The following is a 24,648-nucleotide window of genomic DNA, read 5'->3' on the forward strand; positions in this document are numbered from 1 at the left end:
TAGATTGCAAACGTCGCTGATAAAGGGGGTTCCCCTTCTAAGTGGGCCCTCATAAACTACAATTAACGAGAATCCCATAAAGTGTGTGGACACTTAGAAAACAAAAGAAAACGTGGCTTAATAAATATGTATGGAATATATAATAATGTGTAGTTATACTATATTAGGTACAAAATGACATACTCCTTTATAGACTTCTGGAATATTTACTTTTCAAACCATATTAATATTATTACAAATTATTAAATTTTAATCGAAGTCAATGGAATGTTTTATGACAAAGTATGAAGACCGTCCAATATTTTGTTTATTGTAGTAATTCTATAGGTTTCATTAATAACAAAATATTATTCTACATCCTCGTATAATTATTTACTTAAAACTATATATCTAGTCTGAACTATTTAATTTGCTTTTGTATATAGTGTGTACTGTGTAGCTGTTTGTTATGACGTAGGTGGTGTTTGAAAATTTCAATGAAATCTGAGTCTAGTATTCGATTAAAAAAAAAAAAAACAATTTAAGAGGATGAGAAAACTCATGAAAGAAAAATATTAATATCTATAGACAAGGTGTGTGATAATTTTCGTGTTGAACGAATATTATAAAGACATCGTATTTAGTTGCCCTTTGTTATTCTAATTACGTTTGGTGGCAGCGAAGGATGCAGGAAAAACACTTTTACTTATAAAACTAAATTCAATTCTGCTTGCTATATAGATGTCATTAAGTCGACGATTGACTCTCGACGGAATATGTGTTGAAATCCATTCTCCATTCCCACCGGTGGTGCAAGGCGTGAGGTGTCATCTTCACTTTCCCATTCCCACCAATGGCTCAGAGTCAACATTCGGTACTTAAGACCATTGATTCACTATAAGTAATAAGGTTATTTCTCGGCTATACTTAAGATTCTGACGCCTAACATTCTGAAAAATATTTATGTTTTATAATTATCTGTGGGATCGTATTGCATTACGGGAATGTAAAATAATCCTTTGTTCTTTGTTTTCTTATTCCTCGAAAGCTATCCAATCCTCAGGCGATCCGGACGGAATGAGTTCGTAAATATAATATTTTTTAATTATAAAAGAATCTGCTTATTTAATAAAATTGCCTCAGGCTTATGAAATGCATCAAAACACGAAAGTATTTCTTATAATATTTCCATTACAAATAATATGAATAAACCAAATAGAAGAGTAATATAACGGAATATAATTATAATTTATATGAAATTAATTTATAATGAAATTAATTTATAATGAAATTTACACAATTTAGTTGCACTTTTGCCTCAACTCGAACAGCTGATTGGCATTGGGTTTTGTATTAGCGTAATCGTCTGCAAACCTAGTATCTTTTTGTTCAAAAACTGTATTTATGTGTTGAAAAGTACAAGAAATTGTTAGCTATATATATAAATATATACTATATACATATCAAGAAAGCAGGCTTAAACATACTTTTGAAAATTATATTCATTAAATGCTACTAGCTATTCATTTGTAGAGGAAACAGAGTTCCAAAGTTTTCTAATTAGAGAAGTCGTAGTTTGTCGTCGTATGTGACGCAGATTGCCAACGTCCGCTCTGTTTATGGTAATATAACTGTTAAATGCTATTCAGATATCAATTATGATCACTTATTAATACTAGTTTCATACCATGGCGTTCCATCACTTAATGTTGCCATGACGTAATTTAGATTATAAATATATTTGTAAAGCAAAGTTATCCAGTTTATGTTACCTTATATATATGTATCTTTTGTTATAAACAAACTTGATTAACATATTATAATTCATAGTATGATGATTCTGTCCATTCACGTTCATAATTGCTTGTAATTTAAGTGACGTTAAGTAAAAGATTGCACACTGCGTGCTAAAAATGTTATATTAATATGTTCAACTGACGCCATTTTAATTTTCAAATGTACGGAATGAATGACGGTTTTGTAATGAAAATATTGAGTTAATTGATACTTTTGTTACTAAACGTTAAAACATTTAAATAATAGTTAGGTACTCGTGCAATCTCTTTGTAGGTTTATGATATTTTAAATTGCTATTTCTTAGTTTTCTAGCCACATTTAAACATGTCAGTTTAGCATATGCGTTTATGTTAAGACAATAAATATGAATGTATAAATGGTAAGTATGCTTTTTGTTTTTTTTTTCATTTCAATTTCTATTCAATGTATAATTGGATCTGTTTTGAAATATTTCATCTATCCGTGATGATTTTCTTAAACTAAGCAAAGCATATCATATCTTTGTTAAATTTGATAAAATTGTAATGCTTATCTCCACCAGATAAGGAATTACAAACTATAATAAGTGATTAACGAACAGACGATAATAAAACAAATAAATGTCATCGTTATTTTACATCAATATTAACGAATACACATTTATCAACAGTAGGCAACTAATCTGACTGGCAACTTGTAATAGTAATCATTACAAATTCTTTTTAATTTCAATAAATAACATCGAAAAAGTTTCTACATGTTTCAAAAAGGAACACAAACAAACATAATACAACAGGTATATCAATGAACGAAAATCATGACACTTGCAGAGAAAGTATCGCCCGTACAATGTGTAACATTGAGACATAAAAATTTAATAACTTTCATGATGTTTATTATTTAATGTTTATTAGTTCGTGCAGTGAAACATCAAGATATTATTCTAGAATTTGGCAGCATTAGACATCCACAGGTAAAGTTAACGACCGGATGACATGACCATTTCTGGATCAATGCCAACATCCCCGATACTAATTCACCGTAAAAAATATATTTACTATTAACTTCTTCTACAGGATATATTATACTTGGTCACTTTTACTTTTAAGGTATTTCATTTATTTGTAATATGAATATTTATAGAACTCCAGACATATACAAAAATATATGTTATGGATTTATGAAAATAATTAATTAAGGTATCTTTTTTACGTAGCCTTGGCCGCAAATCTATATTTTGTATACCAGTCTAGAAAAAAAAAAATTGGATTACTAGCTTGTAATCTTAAATGTAAATGTAAATTGGAAGGTACATTATAACCGTAAAAAAATATTTATTATTCATTAGGACTACAAAAGTTAAAAATTATGTATTTGAATTATTTACAAATATGTAAATACATACAGCATTTAAACACTAAGATGACTATTTTGAAAGCTTTTACGCATGCTTTACGAGTTAAGCGTGTTCCAATTTTAAGTTCAAATCCTAACGGCCACGTTTCTCAATAATGCGATACAAAGCTCCGGGCTCTGGCTGTATGTATGCGGCTCACGGTTCAAAGTGAATCCGCACGGAGTGGGGATACCAGTTGCCACGCGTTTCTGACTGCGATACGACCCGCTCAAATAACCAGTTGTCAACGGACAGCCTTACGAGAAAGACGCGGCCGCTAAGACCAGCGTGTTCTCAAAACTTCACGCAACTTTATTGCAGTTCCGAGCGAACTAAGTGTTAGATTGCTTGCAAAGTGCTTTAGTACTAGTGATGACATTTGTTTGGAACGTTAGTTGTTTTTGTCTCCTGGACGAACGTTAAAGTCAGAGGGGATGGAAGCGAAGCACCGGCTCGTTGAGGAGGTGGTGCTCCTTGTTCTGTTTCTGGTATCGACGGCCAGCAATTCTTTGGCCCTCTTGGTTTTCTGTCGTCGACCCGGACTAAGGACTATTTCTAATCGGTAAGCTACCGCTTCTTTTATTTTTCTCGTTTTTCATATTTTATATTTATATTTTGCTGTTGTTAAATAAATCAAAACTTTAGTGTTGACTTATATAAATTAAAATTATTATCAAGGTAGACGAGTCACTCAAATTAAATGCAGAATTGATAAAAACCTTCAAATTCTTATGCTAAATTCCATCGGAACTCATCACGTTGAAGTCACCCTCTTGGAAAAAATAACAAAACTAAGAGACACAAAGTTAAACACTGGTTATAGTTGCATAGAAATAATAATAAAAAAGATCCATTGTTAATATTTTAAGAATAATATACGATAGATATTTGAAAACAATAACGGAAAGACAAAGAACGCATTGTGAAAGTCTAGAAACCCCGCATTTGTTTTAAGTACTTTTTCCTCGGAGTGGATAGATCCCATAGCAGTTGGTTGGAAGCCAAACCTCATATTATTATTAGATCATTAGCGTCGGTCAGTCCTACCACTCCTACCTGCCTCTTATGTTTACTTTTGCAATACATTCTGTTGTACGTTCCAAGTTATAAGGTAAAAAATTGCTTGATAAATTTCGTCAGCATTAGAAGGTCGCGATCCGCTCCAAGATAAACGAAAAACCTTTTGACCATTTAACAGTTACCAGATGATTCACACTAACTCCGATTTGATATACGATACTAGTATTAGCGTATAAATTTGATAATTTTTAACATTTTAACGTAACAAAGACACTTCACTTAAGTTTACCACAATGCATTCTGTATGAAAAACCAGCTGTAAAAAGTTTAATTGACGGCCAAGCTTCATAAAATATAATGGATTTAATTTATTACGTTATTAAACTATTGTCAAAGTAAAAAGTACTTTTATTAATAATATGAACATTTTACACTAGTCTGCGAAACGACGCTAAAATATCCCAGAAGACATGTCCCAAATAGCGGCGGAGACTCAAACGGCTGCTCAATTACAGATCGTAAAATAAATCGTTTTAGAATAAACCCGACTGAATTATTGACATCGATTTTTTATAAGTCATTAAAATTAAATGTTTATATATATTCTTACCATTTTAAATACAATATAACACGAGTATTAAATTACAATATACATCTATATATAGCCAGTTCTAAGATAAATTACAAACGCCTGTATTCCATTAATGATTCATAGAAGACGATGTTAAGTAGATGGTGTCGTGGAAAATAACATACAAATAAGCAAATAAGGACTTTACCCCTCATACAGACGAATACAGTCCACTCCATTGACGGTACAAAGATATAAACAGATAAGAGGGAATTGTGTCGACAAATACACACGAACTGGGTCTATCCCCAATGCTGTGACATAATAATATTATCGCGTAATGGATAATAAGTCATCACTTTCTACCGGGTCTTTGAACTTCAATGTTTATTTTAATTTAGTACGTTTATATACACTTTAACTCCGTATGATTATATCCCGAATTATTCGCTAGACGATTGTGTGCTAAGAGCTGTGATGCGCGTTTCAGGGTAGGTATACACTGTGTGATTTTCGGCACTAACTTATTTTATGCTCTGCATCTTTCTGTGGTTGCTTTACTTTTTATATACAGTATATACGCGGTTTTATTTTAACACCAAATATATTTGATATTTTATTTATATTATATTCACAAAGGATAACTGAAATCAAAAATCATCAAAGAGGAAAATCAAAAACAATAATATTATATTATTGTACGCGTGGAGGAGAAAAACCATAACTGTCAATTATGTAATATATTAACATATATGGATGATTGAATAAAGATTTAAAATAAAATAACGTTTATGTACAAACAAAATCAATAATGTTTATAAATCCTATATTTGTATAAAAAAAATTATTAAAGATGATCGGGTGTTTGATACAATTTTACTAAAATTTGCAATAAATCTTCAGTTTTTTAGCTTATTTATCAGAATAACGCATAGACAAACATTTTTAGGTATTTAGTCGACTTTAACCATGACATCCGAGTGACTAAGCGAAGCTGCGGGAGGCAGGTAATCTTAAAATAAAACCAGTTTTTTTAACATTAACACATGTTTAGCTATATTTTTAAGTTGTACTTTATTCGATTTTATAGTAGTATTATGAATTAGCGAAATTTATAATGTAAATACGGCTGTGAGACTTATTCAGTAACTATATTGTGATGTAACAGCGTTTTCATACGCACTAATATTGTTATGGCGAAAGTAACTTTGTATGTTTGTTTATCTTTTCACTGTTGAGTAAAGTCGATTTAAATCAAATTCATTTGATAGGACCTCGGAGAATATGGCCTACTTTTCACGGCGGCAGCCGAGAATTCCAAGCGGGCGAAGCCGCGGGTGAAAGCTATTCATTTATTTTTCCTGTAGCAGTTATATCCGATAATACATTGCAAACGACACATGATTTACGAATTGAAACGTAGATAACTTCAACTTATTCTATTATCAATACAATATGTTTTATAAATATGTTTTTGTATTTTCTTTTAATCATATATAACTTGAGCTTGAGCGCATACTTTGACTTAAAAAACATCACTATTATTGAAGGACACACACGCAGGTCTGTTTGTATTTCAGATCAAAACTATAAAACGGATTTTTTAGTTCACAGTAAAGCATCTTATTGTGGTGTGATTTAGAGCAAGCCTGACGATGAATCTGATCGAGGAGGTTGCTTAAATATTAAGGTATATACACACATATGTGCTTTATCGCTGCGAATGTTTTGAATGTTGTATGTGATGAATCTTTTTATTGTAAGCGTTTCTATCGTAACTAGCACAAATCACAGCGAAATCCATTTTATAAATCAGCTGACGTAAGTACTGTAACTTTCAGATGTTAAATTCTACTTCACCTATGCTCTGTGTGTTCAGGTGTAATGTTAATAATTGCGAAGTTTATTTACTGTTCGAATCGGAATCAAAACATATTGTTGATTATAAAATTATCATTATGGAAAAAACCAAAGGACTCTAAACGAACCGCAGTCAGCATCAACCTTTTATTCATATCTTGAAATGGATACTTATAAACAAGTCGAACTGTTTTTCAACAGGCTACCTTATTACATGTACCGTTCATAACATTTTATTTTAAATGGTTCCATTTTTAAACATGTCAAAGGATATTTACTTTTCCAGTAATGGCTCAGATAAAATTATGTCCATTGCACTCGTTCTCGTTCATTAACAAAGCGATTAGACAAATCGTTTTGGCTTAAATAAACGAACGTAATATGAAAATAATTGCTTTGTTTCCCTGTGACGTTAACCTTAAAAGAACAATCGTTCTAAAAAACGATCATTTTTGTTTACAAATAACGGCGTATCGATGGTCCTGTGTTTGAAACAACTTACATTTAACATTGCATTACAAAAATCAATACAATTTATATTATATGTGTTACTGATGCGCAATAACAGTAATTCACAATCACACAACGCAACGCCGTCGGTCGCTGAACCGTCAATGAAGGAGAAAGTCATAGACAATTTTAAAAAAGTCTGCTTAAGACAGGTTGAGGTCGTTATAAACCAGGTCGATAGATTAAAAAAAAATCAATTTATGAACAACACTGATAATAGAAGATTTTTTGATTTGATACACTGAACAGATCGCACAGACCATACGATATTTAATCTGTGTCAAGAACTATCTGGCTAGACCACTTGAAATATAATTGTAAATGTCTGCGCGTGCTGCTTTACAATAAAGAAACAAATTATTAAATACAATTACGAAGTTCAAGGATTCCTGTTTAAAGTAAACATTGGTTTAAAAAAAAAAAGATTTATATAAAAATTAAACGAGTACGGATATACATATATTGTAATAGAATGTAAATTAGTGGAAACCAGCTACCATGCTTTTACTGAAGCCATAAAGACAGTATAGAATACACTTTCTAAAGAGCATATTACATCTGACTGCGTTTGTAATTCGCGTGATTTATGAATCAATCAAATGAAAAATTAAAAAAATTCAATGACGATAAAAAAGTATGTCGTTTCTTCAATCTATAGTAAACTCCATAACAAAATACAATATTCATAAAAATCTTCAATAATTGTAATATACATGTATTAAATAAAATAATATATTATAATCATTAAAATTTATTAATAAATTTTAGTTAGAAACTGGTTTCTAAGAGGAAACATTACGTCATAAGTATAACGGTCGACTTAGAAGCAAAGAGTTTGTTAAAATAATCACAGGTAATGTGATATTGTAATAGTAGGTACTCGATGAAATAAATCGTTGCTGAAATTTGTATCTGTAAAAAATATAGTTGGTAACCGTTGATATACATTTTTTTTTTTAATTCGTATCATGCCATACTTTTTGTTTATTAATATAGTAAGATTTTATTCTCATAATAATCATCATATGGTTAACAGAAATTCGAAATTTTCGAAATATTATTATATCCTGACATTTGACATTTGCTAAATTATGATTTTTTATAGCATTATGTATAAATTGTTAAAGTACCTAAAATTTTGCTGTTCCTTTTAAAATGTAGATTGTAAAATGAAATAGAAATAATGGTACCAATTGACAGAACGACTGAATCACTGATGACTAATATGTATAACTTAAAAAGTTCCAAATAAAGAGGCTTTTCATTCCATATTTAAAATATTTCGCAAACTGACATATTATGACTGCACTTATTCCTATTAAAATATTTTTAACTTAGCAATATTATTGGAAAGAAATTCAATTTAAATAAATATTCTCTATTCCTTTTATTTTAAATATCTTCAGATATCAATATCTCTTCCAACATCATTATTTCTCTTCCAATATCATTATTTCTCTTCCAATATCATTATTTCTCTTCCAATATCATTATTTCTCTTTCAATATTTGAATACTAGAACTGTTTTTGATATGATTGTATAGCATAAGATGCGTATAATAAGTATATAAGGATATATGTTTCATGTATAGAATAGCTATGATATAATACTTCATGCATGTATGTATACATTTGAACATAATACATCGGTTCGGTTATCAGCTGCCGACGATATTGAATTTTTTGAAAATTAACATATGAAAAGCGCCGGAAACGACTTAGACAATCACGACTTGTAAGAAACTTTTGGGAATTTACGACGTTCGAATCCATCAACGACGAACGAAATCACACGGGTGTATTTAATTGATACGTAGTATACATAGTTTTCTGTAACAAAACCTGACACAGCCGACATCTGTGTGTAGATATCTTGATCTTGCGGTCAGATTGCCTTACATACGTAAGGTTGGTTTGTTATATAGATCGTATTATATTATTCACATCATAAGCTATTAAATTAGCATCAAATATAATAAGCCCACGTTTGCAGTGCCAACCATATGCTATATAATTTTAAATCACTCAATCTCAACAAAAAATTTTAAACTTCTGAATTCAATCCATCCCTCTCCCTCTTCAATTATTTATTGTATTATTTATTACATTTTAATAAATAATAAAAATCTATAATGGAACTTGAAAGTCGTTTAAAACAACTACAATTCAGCCTTTGTGTGGGAACTGGTTTTCTTGTTGAAACCATTTTAAGCTCTGTTCATAAATGATTAATGCAAAATTGTTAAATAAGATCTGTAACAGATCTATAGCAATTCTTCTTATGAACAAAACAAAAGTAAGAACGAATGAATAAATATTTATCTTGCTATTTGAATACATTTAGGTTGTGATTAATATTTTAAAGTATTAGTCTTATATTGTTCCACATTGTACTAAATTATATCCTATTATTTGTTAAAACTATTGTCAATGCGATATGGGCTCTAACATAATGGAATACATCATAAAATTAATTGAACGTTCCGCATATTACAGCAAGATTAGTTGGCACTTAGTCATGTTTAAAGATAAATGAAATTCTTAAATAATTGTGTATGACAGATGTTTTTGAAATCCTCACAATAGATCGTGTAATCGGCAATGAAGACGCGGTAGTGTGATTTATTAAAAAAAAAAAATAATATGTAATGTTTTATTTCCACGTTCAGAATAATCACATTCACGATTGTTGCGTTAAAATTAAACAAATAACCATATAATTGAAATAGTATGCAGAAACTTCATTAGATTACATTTTAAGGTAACAGTGACCGTGGCACGTTAAACGTAGGAAGTAAATGGTAATTATCTTTGAAGAAATAATTAAATATAAAACGGTAGTTGCATGTCTCGGTGCTGAATAAATACACCGTAAATATTAATGAAATAGCATATACGGGCTTTAGGTATTGACAAAAATATATGTAAAACAGATCGATTTTCGCTGTTTCGTCTGTGTTTCCCCAAATTAATTCTAAATCTGACAACTTTTTAGTAAATATCAATGTATTATGCAAATATATCAAGAGATTTTGGTTCTTCAATATCATTTTACTAATATTGTATAGTTTTACGATTGAATTGTAAATCTTAACTATAACTTAGTAAACGCTTAATATAAAATACAATTAAATTTCAGTTGTTTAAACATTAAAAAAAAAATATATTTTGTCTATCATTAAATTGATAAAAAGAATTATATTTAATATGCGCATTCACTGAATACATAATTAGGTAGAAAAAATATATATCCATTTGAATATCACTCACCGTTTCCATGATTTACGAGTGATTCGGCCGTGTTGCGGATTACATAGCGTAATTGATTACAAGTTGGCTGAATAATGTTACGTTACGGGATGGCTATAATTATAAAACAGTTATTATCTTTTCTTTAATTATCTTTTGTTCAGAGCGTTGGCTGAGAAAAAAAAATATATTTCTAAATCTCAAAAGTAACGATATAATAAAATTATTCTTTCACATTTTCCTTCCCGTCATTGTAATTTGACTGGTCTTTTTGTTCTCAATTCGGTAAACCAAAGTAAGAAAAATGACATATAAATCCTGTTACAATCGCAGGTACAAATTCCGCAATCACAAACGAGCTGGACAGTGGACAATAGCAACTAATTGGCGGGAAAACGTCATCAATTGTTTCAGTTAACACACATCCACATGTTATATGTTATTTTATTTTTTGTGTCCCACAATAGAATGTTCGGAGAATTACACAACTGGCATTCAATTGAAACGACTTAACGTATTTACTAAAGTGTAAATAATTTTGTATCGGATTTGCATTTTATTTTTATCGTTTCATTAAACCTTCAGTGGGCTTTAGTGATCTGTTGAAAATGAGAAAATAGACCAGATAAAAAGTAAAACTTGTGGTGAGAGTCGTTTCAGCTATTGTTCCAAGATATTTCACGGATATTGGCCTACCGATAGTAATCGTTCAGAAGCGAAAGAGAACGCTTTGTTGTTAATATTAAAAACAAACTGAATATCTAAGTGAAATGTTTTGTAATTTAACAGATTTTGAAACATTTGGTACACGACGCCATTATCTAGATTAATTTGAAGCTAGTTTGCGGGTCAACCTGGCATTACGCTGAATAGTTTCTATGGCTACATTTTAAATTAGGTCAGCCTGAGTACCTGATGTGTTTTCAGGTCAAGGTCAATGCATGTAACACGTACATATAGAGAGGGTCGCCCTTTTCGTATTCATTTATTCCTATCCGCATAAAGAAATCGATCCTTGCCAGTTAATTAACAAAATTGAAAATATTCACTGGTCATTTCTATTGCTTCATTATATATGATATATATTATGAGGTAACTATTGAATAAAAGTTAGGAGTAATTTTCTTTATTTGTACCATTTACTGTAAGTGAATAAGATTTATATATAATGAATGGGAACATTAGACTCCGTTGAAGCTTTCAGCCCTAATCGCGGGGGTTCCTTCGCTGCCTAGTCGAATTTCATGGTCGGTTTCGCAAAGCTTTTTACTGATACATCTTGTCCGCTTTTTAGGAATTCTTAAAATTAATAACCACTTAAACATCGTGTTCCTTTTTCTGGTACTTCTTTTGCTATTTGTTTTTTATTCTTTACCATTTGCTAATTTACCCACCGTATAGTATGTGTGGTACCATTCTGTTCCTCTGAAGACTATCTGTTATATTGCACTAAGAAGTTCACTGAATAACAATTTTATATACCACTGTTTTGTACACCTGATCCATGTTTAGTTGCGCATACGCACGAACAATGGTGGCACTTCCTCAACAATGGTAACCATTGTGACATGTATCCATAGAAATTTCTACATACAATACGTAAGAATAAAGTCATGTCAAATTTATTACGCTGTAAATGGATTGAAAAAGAAAATATGCCATTTTTTTTTATTTTAAGTACTTAGTAATTTAAACTTTCCAAAATATCTTAAATACTGTTGTGATTTTATGATTGTGCCATTAAAGAGTATTACCACAAGGAAGATATAAAAATTAACGACAATATTTATCAATGTCTACGCTAATTACTTGCGCTGACTGACCAGCAGGGCTTCATTGAATTATCAAAATATGCTACGCCCTTTAAAATTCCTGGCATTCATCATCACAATGATGCCAACACAACTCTAATAAAAAATATCATACATTTAAGACATTGAATGAAACGTTCATGTCCTGCCAAGATTTATATGAAGAACAGCTTAAAGTGTCGCGTCATAAACGACAATTGTTAATTGGATGACGTCACAGAGTTCGCAAGAATTGCCGCGGGGTTTTGAAATATTGTCCACAAATTATTTACGCAACCACTATTTATATAATGTTTAGAAGTAAATCATTTACTATTATGGAAATAATAATACCTAAAAACACGTATTGAGGGGAGAGGTATTCAATTAAAACGGAACTCGTCTGTCTCCTGCGGGACTAAGTTATGCGAAACGTATTTTTAAAATAATCGTGTAATAATCCATACATTATTCAACGTCTATCAACGAGGAAGGTCGTTGCATCCCGCAGACGATTGGTATTCAAAGCGGATGGTTCTTACAATAAAAAAACAAAGAGCCGAAAACACTGATAGTAAATCATAAATTTATTTTATTCACGATACAAGGAAGCTTCACGAAGGGCTGTATTGTTTTTTTGTTTGGTACAATACATTATTAATAATACTGAAATTTAAAATACGTTTGTCATTATAACTTATAGTATAGCATCGGAATAGATATATTAAAAAAAATATATAAAATTCATAGCTTCATTGATTACAGTCCTATCGGATCTCCTTGTTTTCAATATATTATTTATTAAAGTGAATATTAATCTCTCTTGTAAATTAGTGAAATTGTACCCAATGTGTTGCAGAAGGAAATGCGAAAGTTGGAGAAACTTTGAGATCGGTTACAACTTAGGCTTAGAAATGTTAACTCTTACAAAAACATTTCAAAATATATGTGAATTTTTTTCCCGTAATCAGTGTGTTAATTACAATGTATTGGTAATGCAATCCGTAACAATTTTTTACGTTCAATAATTAGTGATACATTTGTAAATATAAATCCGGTTTCATGTGTAGGAAGTAAGTTATAAATAATAGAATAAATATTTCTCAAGTTAATAATTTAATATTAAGTAAAAAAATATGCTTTTAAAACTATTCTATGTATTAGGTATCTTAAATTTAAAATGCCACGACTTTTGTTTATCGGGAATTACCGGAAGAAACCGAATGAAGTAATTAGTGATTGCTTCCTACATCCTATGCCTCTATATGTACACAACCTTTGCTTGCGTACGTCGAGATTTACGTCAGCACAACACTATTGTTTAAGCATTGATAAATATGGTTGAGAACATCGTTTATTTTCTCCACATAAGTGAACTTAATTCATCCTTAATCATTTTATAAATAACGATTTTGTACATCGGTTACAATTTCACATCTGATAAATAATATTGATGGAATTTGAAATACGTGATGTCAATAGTTACAGAGAAAATAAAAAATTACTATTGTTTCCGAGGCCTAATATTTATATGATTTACTATCTATAATATTACCTGTTTTGTAGCTCAGGCGAAAGAGTGCGGTAAACCAATATAGACATAAAAACATTTTAATGTTTATTATTTCATTATGTATCTTCACAGCAAAATAAAACAAGCAAATGCGCAACATTCTATCCAGGCTGGTTTGAAACCAGTTTATAAGAATCCCCTTTCTCTGCACTTGTGTAAGTCTATCTAAGCGAGTTGTAACGGAAAATTTTCAAACGTTGCCGAAATATAACAATGAATCATTAGACCTTTTCTGACCATCCTTTTATGATTTACGGATACTTTTAGAGGTCTCTCTTGATGGCTGATTAAGGTTGTATAAATATAAACATTATACTCGACTTTTATAATCAATTTGTAACAATTTAAACTAAGCGTATTATTTTTTTTTTCGTTAAATATCCATTGCAGTTCCGACAACAATTAAAATGTATTTTGTTTTAATATTTATGTCATTGGAACAATGGATTCTTTGTCTTTTATTACAATGACCGCAACCGTTCAAAAGCAATGAAATAACAATATTCGTACAATCATATTCGATTTATTACAGACAAAAAACATTTCGACGTCATTAAGTTTAAAGTTCTGCAGCTTAATGTGTACTTGTGTTTATATTATGTAATAACTGAATTATAAATGATATATGCAAGCCGACTCATAAATGGACGAATAAAGATTTTCATATTACGTTTTAAAATAGCATGTTGTAGGTAGAAGTTGATCAATTATGTATATCAATATCCGCTTTACTTGTTACTAAAGGCTCAGCTATGCTCAAGTAATCGATAAAGTAACATTTAAATACGAATTTGTTTTTTTACGGTCTATGTATGGGCTTTCTAATACGACCTTAATATTAATATATATGTTTATAGATGTATACAAATATGAGATATAATTTTCATGATTAAAGTTTAACTTGTGTTTTATGTACGTTACAGCTGCATACAGTTAATGGCCTCAACTTAAGTATATTTAGATAAAACGAAACGAGGGCGCCTATAAACGTTACAATTGTTATATTAAAAGCAAATTTTTACGTTGACTCTCCACTCAAAGTCAAATATGAAAAATTTGTAGAACGAATAACGAGAAACTACGAGTTTTGTGTGGGCGCAATCAAATATCATCCAGTGTAATTAACAGTCTTTTTCATTTTTGGAAGTCTCTCAGAACATAAATAAAGATTTCTCAGAATTTATTTTATGTTCTAATTGTCAATGTTATAAATACGTAGAGGAATTGATTATCATATGTAATTTTAAAGTGGAATAATTTAAACATCGGGCCATTCGACTCGAGCTGTACTGCAGTATATGTATGTAAATATTGTAATCAGCTGTAGTATCTGCTTAGGAAATTTCCCCGACATGTTTATATTTTGGTTCAATTTAACTAAATCTGTGGTGACTTTGCTCTTTGACATTTGCTTCAAGGTGATCGAAATAAAATAAGAAAAAAACTCAGTTATTTGGAACATTTAGAATGATATACCATACGTACCCGGGTTTCCCCGGCCTTGATGGTTATTTGTTAATAATAATAATAATTCAGAATCAAAGAATTCAGATGTTGTACACGGCTGTAACATAAACATGCTTTTAACCGGCATATTCATCCTAAGTAAATCAGTAAAAATTGCGCACAGGTATTATTTTTATTACCAATATTAAAGAAATATAATTATATGACATTGACTTAAATAGCGATCGGATTGATTCATGGGCTATAAAATTTGTAGGGAAAATTTTTTTTGCTACTTAATTTACTGGTATTATATTTGACACACTTTCTGGTTCTAGTGATGACGTTCTTATTTTTTTTATAGATTTGTTTGTTCACCTTCGGAATAGTGCAAAATCATCTTCCGGTCAAATGGGACATGTGGCGAAAAACTTATTTTTTTTTTAGTCTAATTTCATCTTCAAATTCCGCTTTAGAATGTGTTTATATAAAAAAATAAAAATCATACCTGCCTCATATTTTCGCAACGCTATGAAAACTCAAAGTACATAATGTAAATATAAAAACATAGACAGACAAACTAACATGCAATGTATTATGGCCGTCCTTGACATAGTTTTAATTGCTTGTGTTTCATTGCAGCCGCATTTTAGTTAAAACAACCACATTTGTGTTATATGAGTTAATATTTATGAGAGTATTAATTTTAATAACTATCGACTTCTATAAATAATTAATAAAGTAATGTTGGTCCGTTTGAAGTCATCTTTTGATTGAAACTAAAGTAGACGCATCCTTGGCAACAGATTTATTCAGTCATTCGAGAGTGATTCCGCCTATATAAGATATATATGCATGTTGCATGTATGCAATATTAAAGGAAAAATTTGCTTTTCAAATCTGACATGTTGGAAGGTCTTGGGTTAACAATGTCAGCATATCATGAAGGGCACAAGGGCTGCAAGGGCAGTTTATCCTACATATGCTAATGGGAACATTCTGGAACATTATTATAGCAATGTGTTACTATGAGCATAAATAAGACTGGCTGATCAGTCACTGGCAAACCAGCGACAGAATGTCCATTAAAAGTTAAAATCCTAAAAAGGAGAGTCCATTTTACATAATATATTTGTTTTATATTTATTGTTAATTGTGATCATGATTTTGAATATCTGATTGCCAGTTGTTTGTCCGTTAGCACTCGAGAGGCAATGTTTGCTTTAATTCTTTAAATAACCTTGCCTTGAAATTGGAATATAAAAATAATTGATAATGTTTGTAATGTACAGTAACAGTTTCTTAATATAATTAATAATTTGTTACATTAATATTTTATGACGGATAGGTCGAAATGTTTGTATGCACTATGTTACAATCGTTTTCAAAACCTGAGAGAGCGGACGCCGAACATGTTATTTCATTTTCATATATAGATTCGGGTTTGAATACAATAAACATTGTTCTAATGGTAAGTTTGTTGTTTAATTTTCTGAATGGTTATAGTCTCCTGACCCGGGCATAAGTTTTGAGGCCAACATTTGTAATTGAGACCGGAATGGTAAATAGCACGTGAATAGTGTAACTCGGTCGTTCTGCAACGCTTTACGAAAGTCCTCCGCACGTTAGGCGTTTAGGTATTATCTACGGACATATCTAAGTTGCAAAAAAATATTGGAATAGCGACCGATGATGCAAAGTAAACTCTATAGCTTGGTGTCAATGTAGACATAGGCTTGTAAACAAATATCATTGTAACCTCAAATTACCGTCACAAGTCTTATGATGCATTGTAATTCGTTCTAAGAGTTTGTATACTTCTATTTTTGGTATATTGATTTAGGACTTGGTCGAACACTTTTCATAAACTTGGAAGTTGATACTTATCACTAAACATACGAGGACAGGTTGCACTGTTTTGGATTCGAATATTATTCATAGCTGGTATTAAAAAAAAAAACAGTTAAAAATATATATTTTAGAGAATGTTATAAATGTACCTCTGATTCTGAGCTGAACATTCTTGGTTTTATTAATTAACATCTATTTCTCTTTGTTCTAGGTTTGTCATTAATCTACTGGCGACAAATTTGGTGACGACCTCCCTTCTTGCGCCCGCGCTGTCTGGCGAGTACTTTGCAAGGGAGGGAGGCAATTGGATAGAAGCTGGTGATGTTGCGGCTTCGGCCTGCAGTTTGGCTGCGCTCTTGGCGGTCATGCTGATTGCTCTGGACCAACATCATGCCATCACTGACCCTCTCCGGTGCCACACTCGCTTGCTCCAACGCCGCCCAGCAGCTTTATGCGCAGCTACTTGGCTCGCTGCAGGTTTAGCAGCAACGATTCGTGCTACCATTGTAGTATTCCACCATTATTATCCGCAAGAACTAATTGTGCAAAGAGTGGAGCTTTCTTACTATGTCGTGTACTTCATCGCTGGTGTTCTCCCTCCAGTGGCAACAGTTTGCGTCATGTACACAAGAATATATCGTGCGGCTCGGTCTTCTGGCTTAAGAGCGAGGGCACATGGAGCCAGTGCTCTACAACTTCACGAACCGGCAATCAATTTACCAGACTTGGTCGAAGAAGGCGAAGGTCTTACTTTAAAAATTGATGCTCCTGACAACGTCGCTGAAAGTAACCGCAAATTTGGACCGTTTTTGCTTCCTCCCGAACGACCTGCCCGATGCCCCTCCGTGGCGAGCTTGCGAAATGCAAGGAAAGAGGGCAAATCGAGTGAGGATCTACGAAAATGTTTACCATCGGTTAGCTCCGCTCCGTCTCTGGCTGCGCCATTATTATCTGTTCCACCTCGACCGATTGCAACACCGAGCTGTTCAAGAATATCGTCTATTAGGTGTAGAATTTCTAACGCTTCTTTATTTAGATATAGAGAAGAATCTCGTGCTGCTCGAGTTGGACTATTGACGGGTGCACTAGTTATGTTGCATTTGCCACACGCATTGGCAGCTTTTGTGTCGGCCGTAGTGCCAGGATTAGCAGTGAGCGTTCGAACTCCAGCGCTTGCTTTACTATTGCTCGCTTCAGCGGTATCTCCTTTTCTTTTTGCTCTGCGTTCACGACGGGTACAGCGTGAAGCACGGCGTATGTTTCTACGAGAAAAGAGCCCGTGGGATCGCGTAGCGGGTGCAGCGTCGTCAGCGGCTGCTGATGGACAGCGTGCTCGTGCTGCTTTAGATTTGCTGCGAACGTTGACACCGGGAGTTGATGAAGTGGAGAATGCAGATCGTGGTACGGCACCTGAAACTGGAAGCGAAGTGTACCGCAGCTCCTTCAGCTCTGGTGGTAGCACACAGCTGTCATCTGCTTCAGAAGAGTGACACACTCTCTGGCGCCCATCGAAGTCTTCGAAGGTGCGCTTCACTACCCGACCCACCGCTGTTTTCATCTGTGATACTAGTATAAGAGGACCAGCGCTCGGCGCGACCGTCAGACTGATATAGTGTAAGATAATTTATTAGTAAGTCCATGTACCTTTCCGCTGAGCGGACAAATTTTATTACCTGACATTAATGTATTGAAGAAAAATAAAAATCATATTATAATACATTTTATTGTTTAATTTATATCACTTGTTTAATTCACTGCTAAGAACATAGTTATTTAAAGAGAATTTAAAATAATATAGGATACTGAAAAAAAAATAACATCAAATTAATAACAAATTATAGAAATTATTAAAGGTGAAATCCTCATTATATCCTCATTAGCTAACAATATAATAATATCATTAACAAAGAAAAGCGAACTGAATGTATAAACAAACTGAATGAATTTAATAAAAACAGTATCACAATTCAATAAACAGTTAAATGCAAATGAAAGCCTTCATTCAATCAATTTGAATGTATTCAACAATTCTCACGATGTTTACCTTTACACCACGTGCTATGTCCAATCTAACACTATATAATTCTAAGCCCACGTTTATATTATACAAACTTAATTATACAAAATAATTTTGTATACGACCGCAATATTTGCACAATCTAAACAGTGGTCGGTTTTAATTGAATTTAAGATGCAAATATACTACAAACAATTCAACATTGGGCTAACGAATCTAATTCAACATTGGGCTAACGAATCTAATTCAACACTGGGCTAACGAAACCTTAGGCCGAATAATATTACATATTTTAGATTCCTAAAACACAATTTACTGCTATTGTACTAACTAGTTAACACTTCAATGTTATTGTCTTGCCCTTAAGAGTATTAATAAAGTTTGAAATTTGAAGAGGTTTTAATATGAAATACACCTTTTACAATTTTAAGTAGGGAGAGTTTGGCTGTAATTTTAAAATTGTCAAGAAAAGCCACATCAACACACTAAACGCAGTAACCAAAACATGTTAATAAGCAATGATAATGGTGAATACCAGAGTTCATTATTTAATGCTATTTGATACTAGCGACTTTGTCAATGTCACTTCATATATAGTCAAAGTTTTACGTATACGTCAAAATTACATAACTGAACACGTGGTCCGTAAGAACATTAGGGCAATGCATCTAAGACCTGAATCTTAGAAAATATAAGGGCCAACTATCTAAAATATGAAACTGAGAGGTGTACTTGTCATTTATGAGGCGGTTTTCCGTACCGCACACACGACTGCAGGTCTCGTATATCTTTTATGTAGATAATTAATAGATCAAATACAAATTATCGCAATCAATATACGAGGGTAGGAACTTTATATCCGAAGGTGGGTGTACAGACTTGATTATCGTCTCTCTTGAAAAAAGGAAGGCTTTAAAATCGTTCTATTAGTGTTCTCTAAAAATTATTATAATGGTCTTTAGAAGAAACGTAAGAAATAACACAAAAAAATTAATCTGTGTTTACCGTTAATAGTTGAAATCTTATTATCTTAAAATTGCTTCCACTTTAACCCGGCTGGTTGTTTAAGCGTGGTGTTCAGATTTTAAATTCTACGTCAAAAGGAGATTTAGGTAAAGTTAGTGAAATTTTAAGGACGTATGAAGACCCAATGTCATATTGAATAAACAGATCGAAATATGATGCAACAAGTAATATAAATTACTTAAAAAGTAAACATTAAAATCATATGATTTATTTTATCATTAAATGTAATAGATACAAAACGTAAGCTTAAATATAATAAATATATCAATTGTTTTAAGATAATATTTTGTATGGCAATTATATTATATTAACCGTCTAATATTTTTTTTGTTTTTTTTTTCCACACATTTGTCTTTCCTGTAAAAGTAGTTTACTTTTAACATTATAAATTGTTAGTCGAAATTTATAAGAATATATAATATAAATATTGATGAAAAGTTTTTGGACTCCGGTGTTTCATTTTGACTCTGGAAAGAAATATAACGACGACAAATACTATTGGCAAGTTTGAACATGGAAAGTTACAAATTTAATCAAATAAATCTCAGTACAGGAGACACCTGAAAAGCATAGTTATTAGTTAATCAAATTCGAAGAGTAGGTAAAGCAGATATTCAATAAAATATTTAGAAAAATAGTTTTTTTTTCGTATGTAATTTCATGTATGTAAAATTGTATTTTAGAATAATGTAAATTATTTAACCTCGTGTTTCTTATCCCCTGAGCTTGTTTTGGGGTCTTTTGTCAAGGATGAAAGATGTGTGCAAAATGTACTTCTATTCTGTTAGACGAAAGGAAAATACAGCCAGGATTTCTGTTTATTTTGGTATAAGGTAAATAATTTCATGCCTTACGGAGTGATAGATATTCATATCTTCGGGACAAACATAATTAGAAGGTAAGATAAAAAATCGAGAAAGTAAAAATTCAAGTCAGCATTTACATCAACAACCAATAGCAGCATAAAATCTATCGCTTGTATAATATTTGAAGAATTAAGTTTACGTATAAATATGAAGCTTGCACTTAAATGTCATATGAACCCACCAGTCTAGTGAAGTTTATTTATACTTTAATAATGAAATTGATTATTATATTTCAACTCAAAAATCCCTTTTTTAACGCTCTTATATTTAAACTGAGCCGTATAAAGCCACACAGTTCTTATTAAATGAACTTTACAATGGTGCTTAGTATTTTTTTTTTTTATTGAAAAATACATTAGTAATGCAACTGAATGGAGTATTTAGCTCAAAGGCATATGTACAATAAATTTTAACTAAGAAAGGTTAGATACAAAATAAAAGAAATATTTTACCTCCTCTTTTCGATGTGGAAAATGTTTTCACGATAATTTTTTAGATATATGTATTTTTAGTTCGGTCTAACAACTAATTAATTAAATTTTTCTCATGTCTCATTTCATTGTCTATATGTAAAAGCGACGTCTAACATAAGCTTTCATGTATGTTTTTTCATATGTAATTCGTATCAAACACTACAAAAATATTTGTACAAATGAGGCGAGTTTCTAGAAAAAAATCAATGAAAAAAGTGCTAGTAAAAGCCTTTATATAAATAAATCATAAGAACACACAACAAGTCAATTAAAAGTAATTCGGACAGAACGGGACAGACTTCAGAACTAAGTTGGTTTCTTAAATGATATTATTTTATTTTTGAACAAGATAGACTTTTGTTTCATAAGTTTAGCCATCAGTATTTCGTGGTTGCATTGTTAATTTATACTTTACAGTCTTTGTGTTAATTGAATTTTATAATTCTTTTGAGTGCAAACGATTTTTTTATTTTTTATTAAAGCTTTGAAATTAATTCCAAGAATTTCACTATTACTGATCCGTAGTAAACAAAAGGTCAATGAACAAGACTATCAAAATCTTAGTTCACAAATTAAAGAAATTGATCTTTTAAGTTTAAAATTTTTTAGGTATTTGGTGATTATACACTGGTGGTAACAAAAGCAATTTATTATTTATTAATTTCTTTGATGAATAAAAAAAGATTGATAATACGCAAACAACAATAAAATGTTTCGAGAATGATAAGTTAAATTCAATTTCCTGTGAGGAGATAGGCGTGAGGTTGGTACTACTGGGTTTGCGTGCAAAAAATTTGATTCCCGGAATCCCTAATCTACCTTTCGCCGGCGGTCTTTTCTCGTAATTTGCTCCCATATTCCAAGGCCCCGGGGCGTTGACATCCCTTGAAAAACAATTTAAGACGTTCATGGTCGGAGGTAGATCCTTCCAACAAAAATATATTTACATATATTTATTAATAACTAAAAATATTCCTATTTATCTAACATGAATTCAATTCATTATATTACATTTTATTTATTTTTATTTTATTTTCTCTCTGTTCTTTGTTTTTTTTTTTATCCGAGGCCGTCTAAAACTTGTCCCAATTGATGAATACATAATTCTAATATTACTTTACGAATGTGACTAAACTTGGTATTGGTATGTACTGACCAAATTAGTTGACGTTTGTGTTTGCATTGTGCATCAGAGCATGTGCGACTCGTACAATGTGTGCATCTAAATATTCAGTTAACCTCACGAATATCAATATGTACTGGAAGCTGTATGAAAGTTTGTCCAGTAGTTTTAGACTGACCGACACTAAAAAGATAAACTCTGTTTTATAATGAAACAGAATTTATCGGGTCGACATTATCACTTGTGACATTCGTCCAAAATGAGACTATGTCTGGGAAAGATACCATTTTTTAATTGAAATGATGTAATTATAGAAACATATTTCATTAACGGAGATATTTTATATGTTGTGTTTACGATTGTTCTTCATAATTTTTTAATATAACACGGTTCTTACTAAGTTTATGTCATGATAGTGTACAATATATGATTATTTTGCAAAACTCATGTCTACTGTAACAAACAAATAAGAGGTAAATTGTTTTTTGTTAAAACAAATTTTTCTCTACTCGTAAACAATGCATCTAATTTATCAGAATAGCTTTAACACTTTTGAATATAAAGTATTTTGTCACCGGCTCTATGCGAAGGTAAGGGAAGCTGATAAATATTATGTTGTTGCTTCGTTCTAAATTTATTCAATTTTAAATTAAATATTTATATTATGTGTTAATGTAATGTGATGATATTAAATTATAATTAACCATTAATTTAAAATAATTGCGATCATGTTATTTCTGCGAACGAAACCAAAGTGTCATGGCCGAATGACGTAATTTTTTTTTTTAGATCTTGTTTTGTCTATGGCAATATATGGTTAACACGTTAAATATCTAAAAATAATATGAATTTCTACTTAGTTCTTTAACTTCAATATACTTGTATATCACACATATCTATTTTCTATATTAGTCAATTATTTTTTTAAAGTATTTCAAAAACCACACACGAAATTTATATTGGAAATGTATTACTAGAATGTTCTGACTAAGTCGAAACCATGAAAGACATAATGGCTGTCCTCACATCGCCATTGCTGTAACCAGATTAGGTGCGCTAAAAGCATAAAACATTTTCATTGCCACATCCTTGTAGATAATGCAAAAGCTGTTGACGTAAGAGCGTTCGAGAATTAAGATACAGCGAATTTATGCAATTGATTTATGCTGCCCTTGATTACTTTCAAAATATTCTATTACTGCGTTCGTAATAGAGAAGCACGTGAGCGAACATATACTATGACACGTATTAAAAACTTTTTAATGGTTTAGTAGTTTCCTTGTAATGGACAATTTTGTTGTTTTACTTTATTTTATAATTTTTTTTTATGATGTGAGAGATATGTAAAATAATCCGATGGGTATCGATTTAAATGAGATTTCCAGGATAAACGGTTGTGAGCTGGCGAAATGTTAAACTGTTTTGATTTGAATCAATACCGCTACACAAAATAGATTCAGGCCATCGTGATGTTGTTTTTAAACGTAAATTTACATTCACTCGTATAAAATGGATAGGTAGATTAAAAATAATTTGCCTTAGTCGAATAAAAATAACATTATGTTTATCACAATAATAAGGTTTGAAGGCATTAAGGTAGAATTAGATACGAACACGGTAACGAGAATATTCAGAGGTCAAGTTTGTGAATTTAAAAAAGTTATAGATGGCTTAAAGATTTTGATCATACATATCTGTTATTTAAATTCGATGTCCTTTTGATTTTCATTAGAATAGGCATTGTCGATTTCTTTATCTAGTTAATGTATTTCCATACGTGAATTTCAAATAAGCTATTGTTAGATGGAAAATTTTGTATATTTAATTTTATATTTTAAACAAATAATATATATATCAAAAGCGTACCGAGAACTTCAACCACCATCATTGTGGTGGACCACTGAGTGTTGACATTTGATGTCGCAATAAACTCGCCTGGTTTAGAATAACGAAACATTATAATATGAACCTTTCTTTTTAAACAGAACTAACATTACTCCGCTTGTTTCAAATGTGGCAATACGTAATACATTTATAATGTTTTGTAACGCATCCATAAAATAAAGACATTTCGTAACAGGAAAATCGATTCATAGAAACACATTAAGATGTAACGAATATT

At 31.2% G+C, this 24,648-nt stretch overlaps 1 protein-coding gene and 1 long non-coding RNA gene across 2 annotated transcripts; one reads left to right on the top strand and one right to left on the bottom strand.

The window, feature by feature from the left end:
* The first annotated feature begins 3,364 nt into the window (after positions 1–3,364).
* LOC116777655 (probable G-protein coupled receptor No9) lies at positions 3,365–18,740 on the top strand. Its single transcript, XM_032671323.2, has 2 exons — positions 3,365–3,713; positions 17,233–18,740. Exons 1-2 carry the CDS (start codon positions 3,586–3,588, stop codon positions 18,509–18,511), a joined length of 1,407 nt encoding a protein of 468 aa, XP_032527214.1. The 5' UTR covers positions 3,365–3,585; the 3' UTR covers positions 18,512–18,740.
* On the bottom strand, positions 3,593–3,968 carry LOC133319978 (uncharacterized). Its single transcript, XR_009753460.1, has 2 exons — positions 3,871–3,968; positions 3,593–3,769 (listed from the first exon to the last, which is right to left on the bottom strand). It is a non-coding gene; the product is annotated as an uncharacterized LOC133319978 (long non-coding RNA).
* Positions 18,741–24,648: the final 5,908 nt, after the last annotated feature.

The sequence above is a fragment of the Danaus plexippus genome, chromosome Z (assembly GCF_018135715.1).
Source record: "Danaus plexippus chromosome Z, MEX_DaPlex, whole genome shotgun sequence".
NCBI lineage: Eukaryota > Metazoa > Arthropoda > Insecta > Lepidoptera > Nymphalidae > Danaus > Danaus plexippus.

Bases quoted from the DNA above. Each gene is read 5' to 3' on its own strand.
- LOC116777655 (XM_032671323.2), top strand. From the start codon at position 3,586: ATGGAAGCGAAGCACCGGCTCGTTGAGGAGGTGGTGCTCCTTGTTCTG. The intron at 3,714-17,232 runs GTAAGCTACCGC...TCTTTGTTCTAG, and splicing joins CTAAGGACTATTTCTAATCG to GTTTGTCATTAATCTACTGG.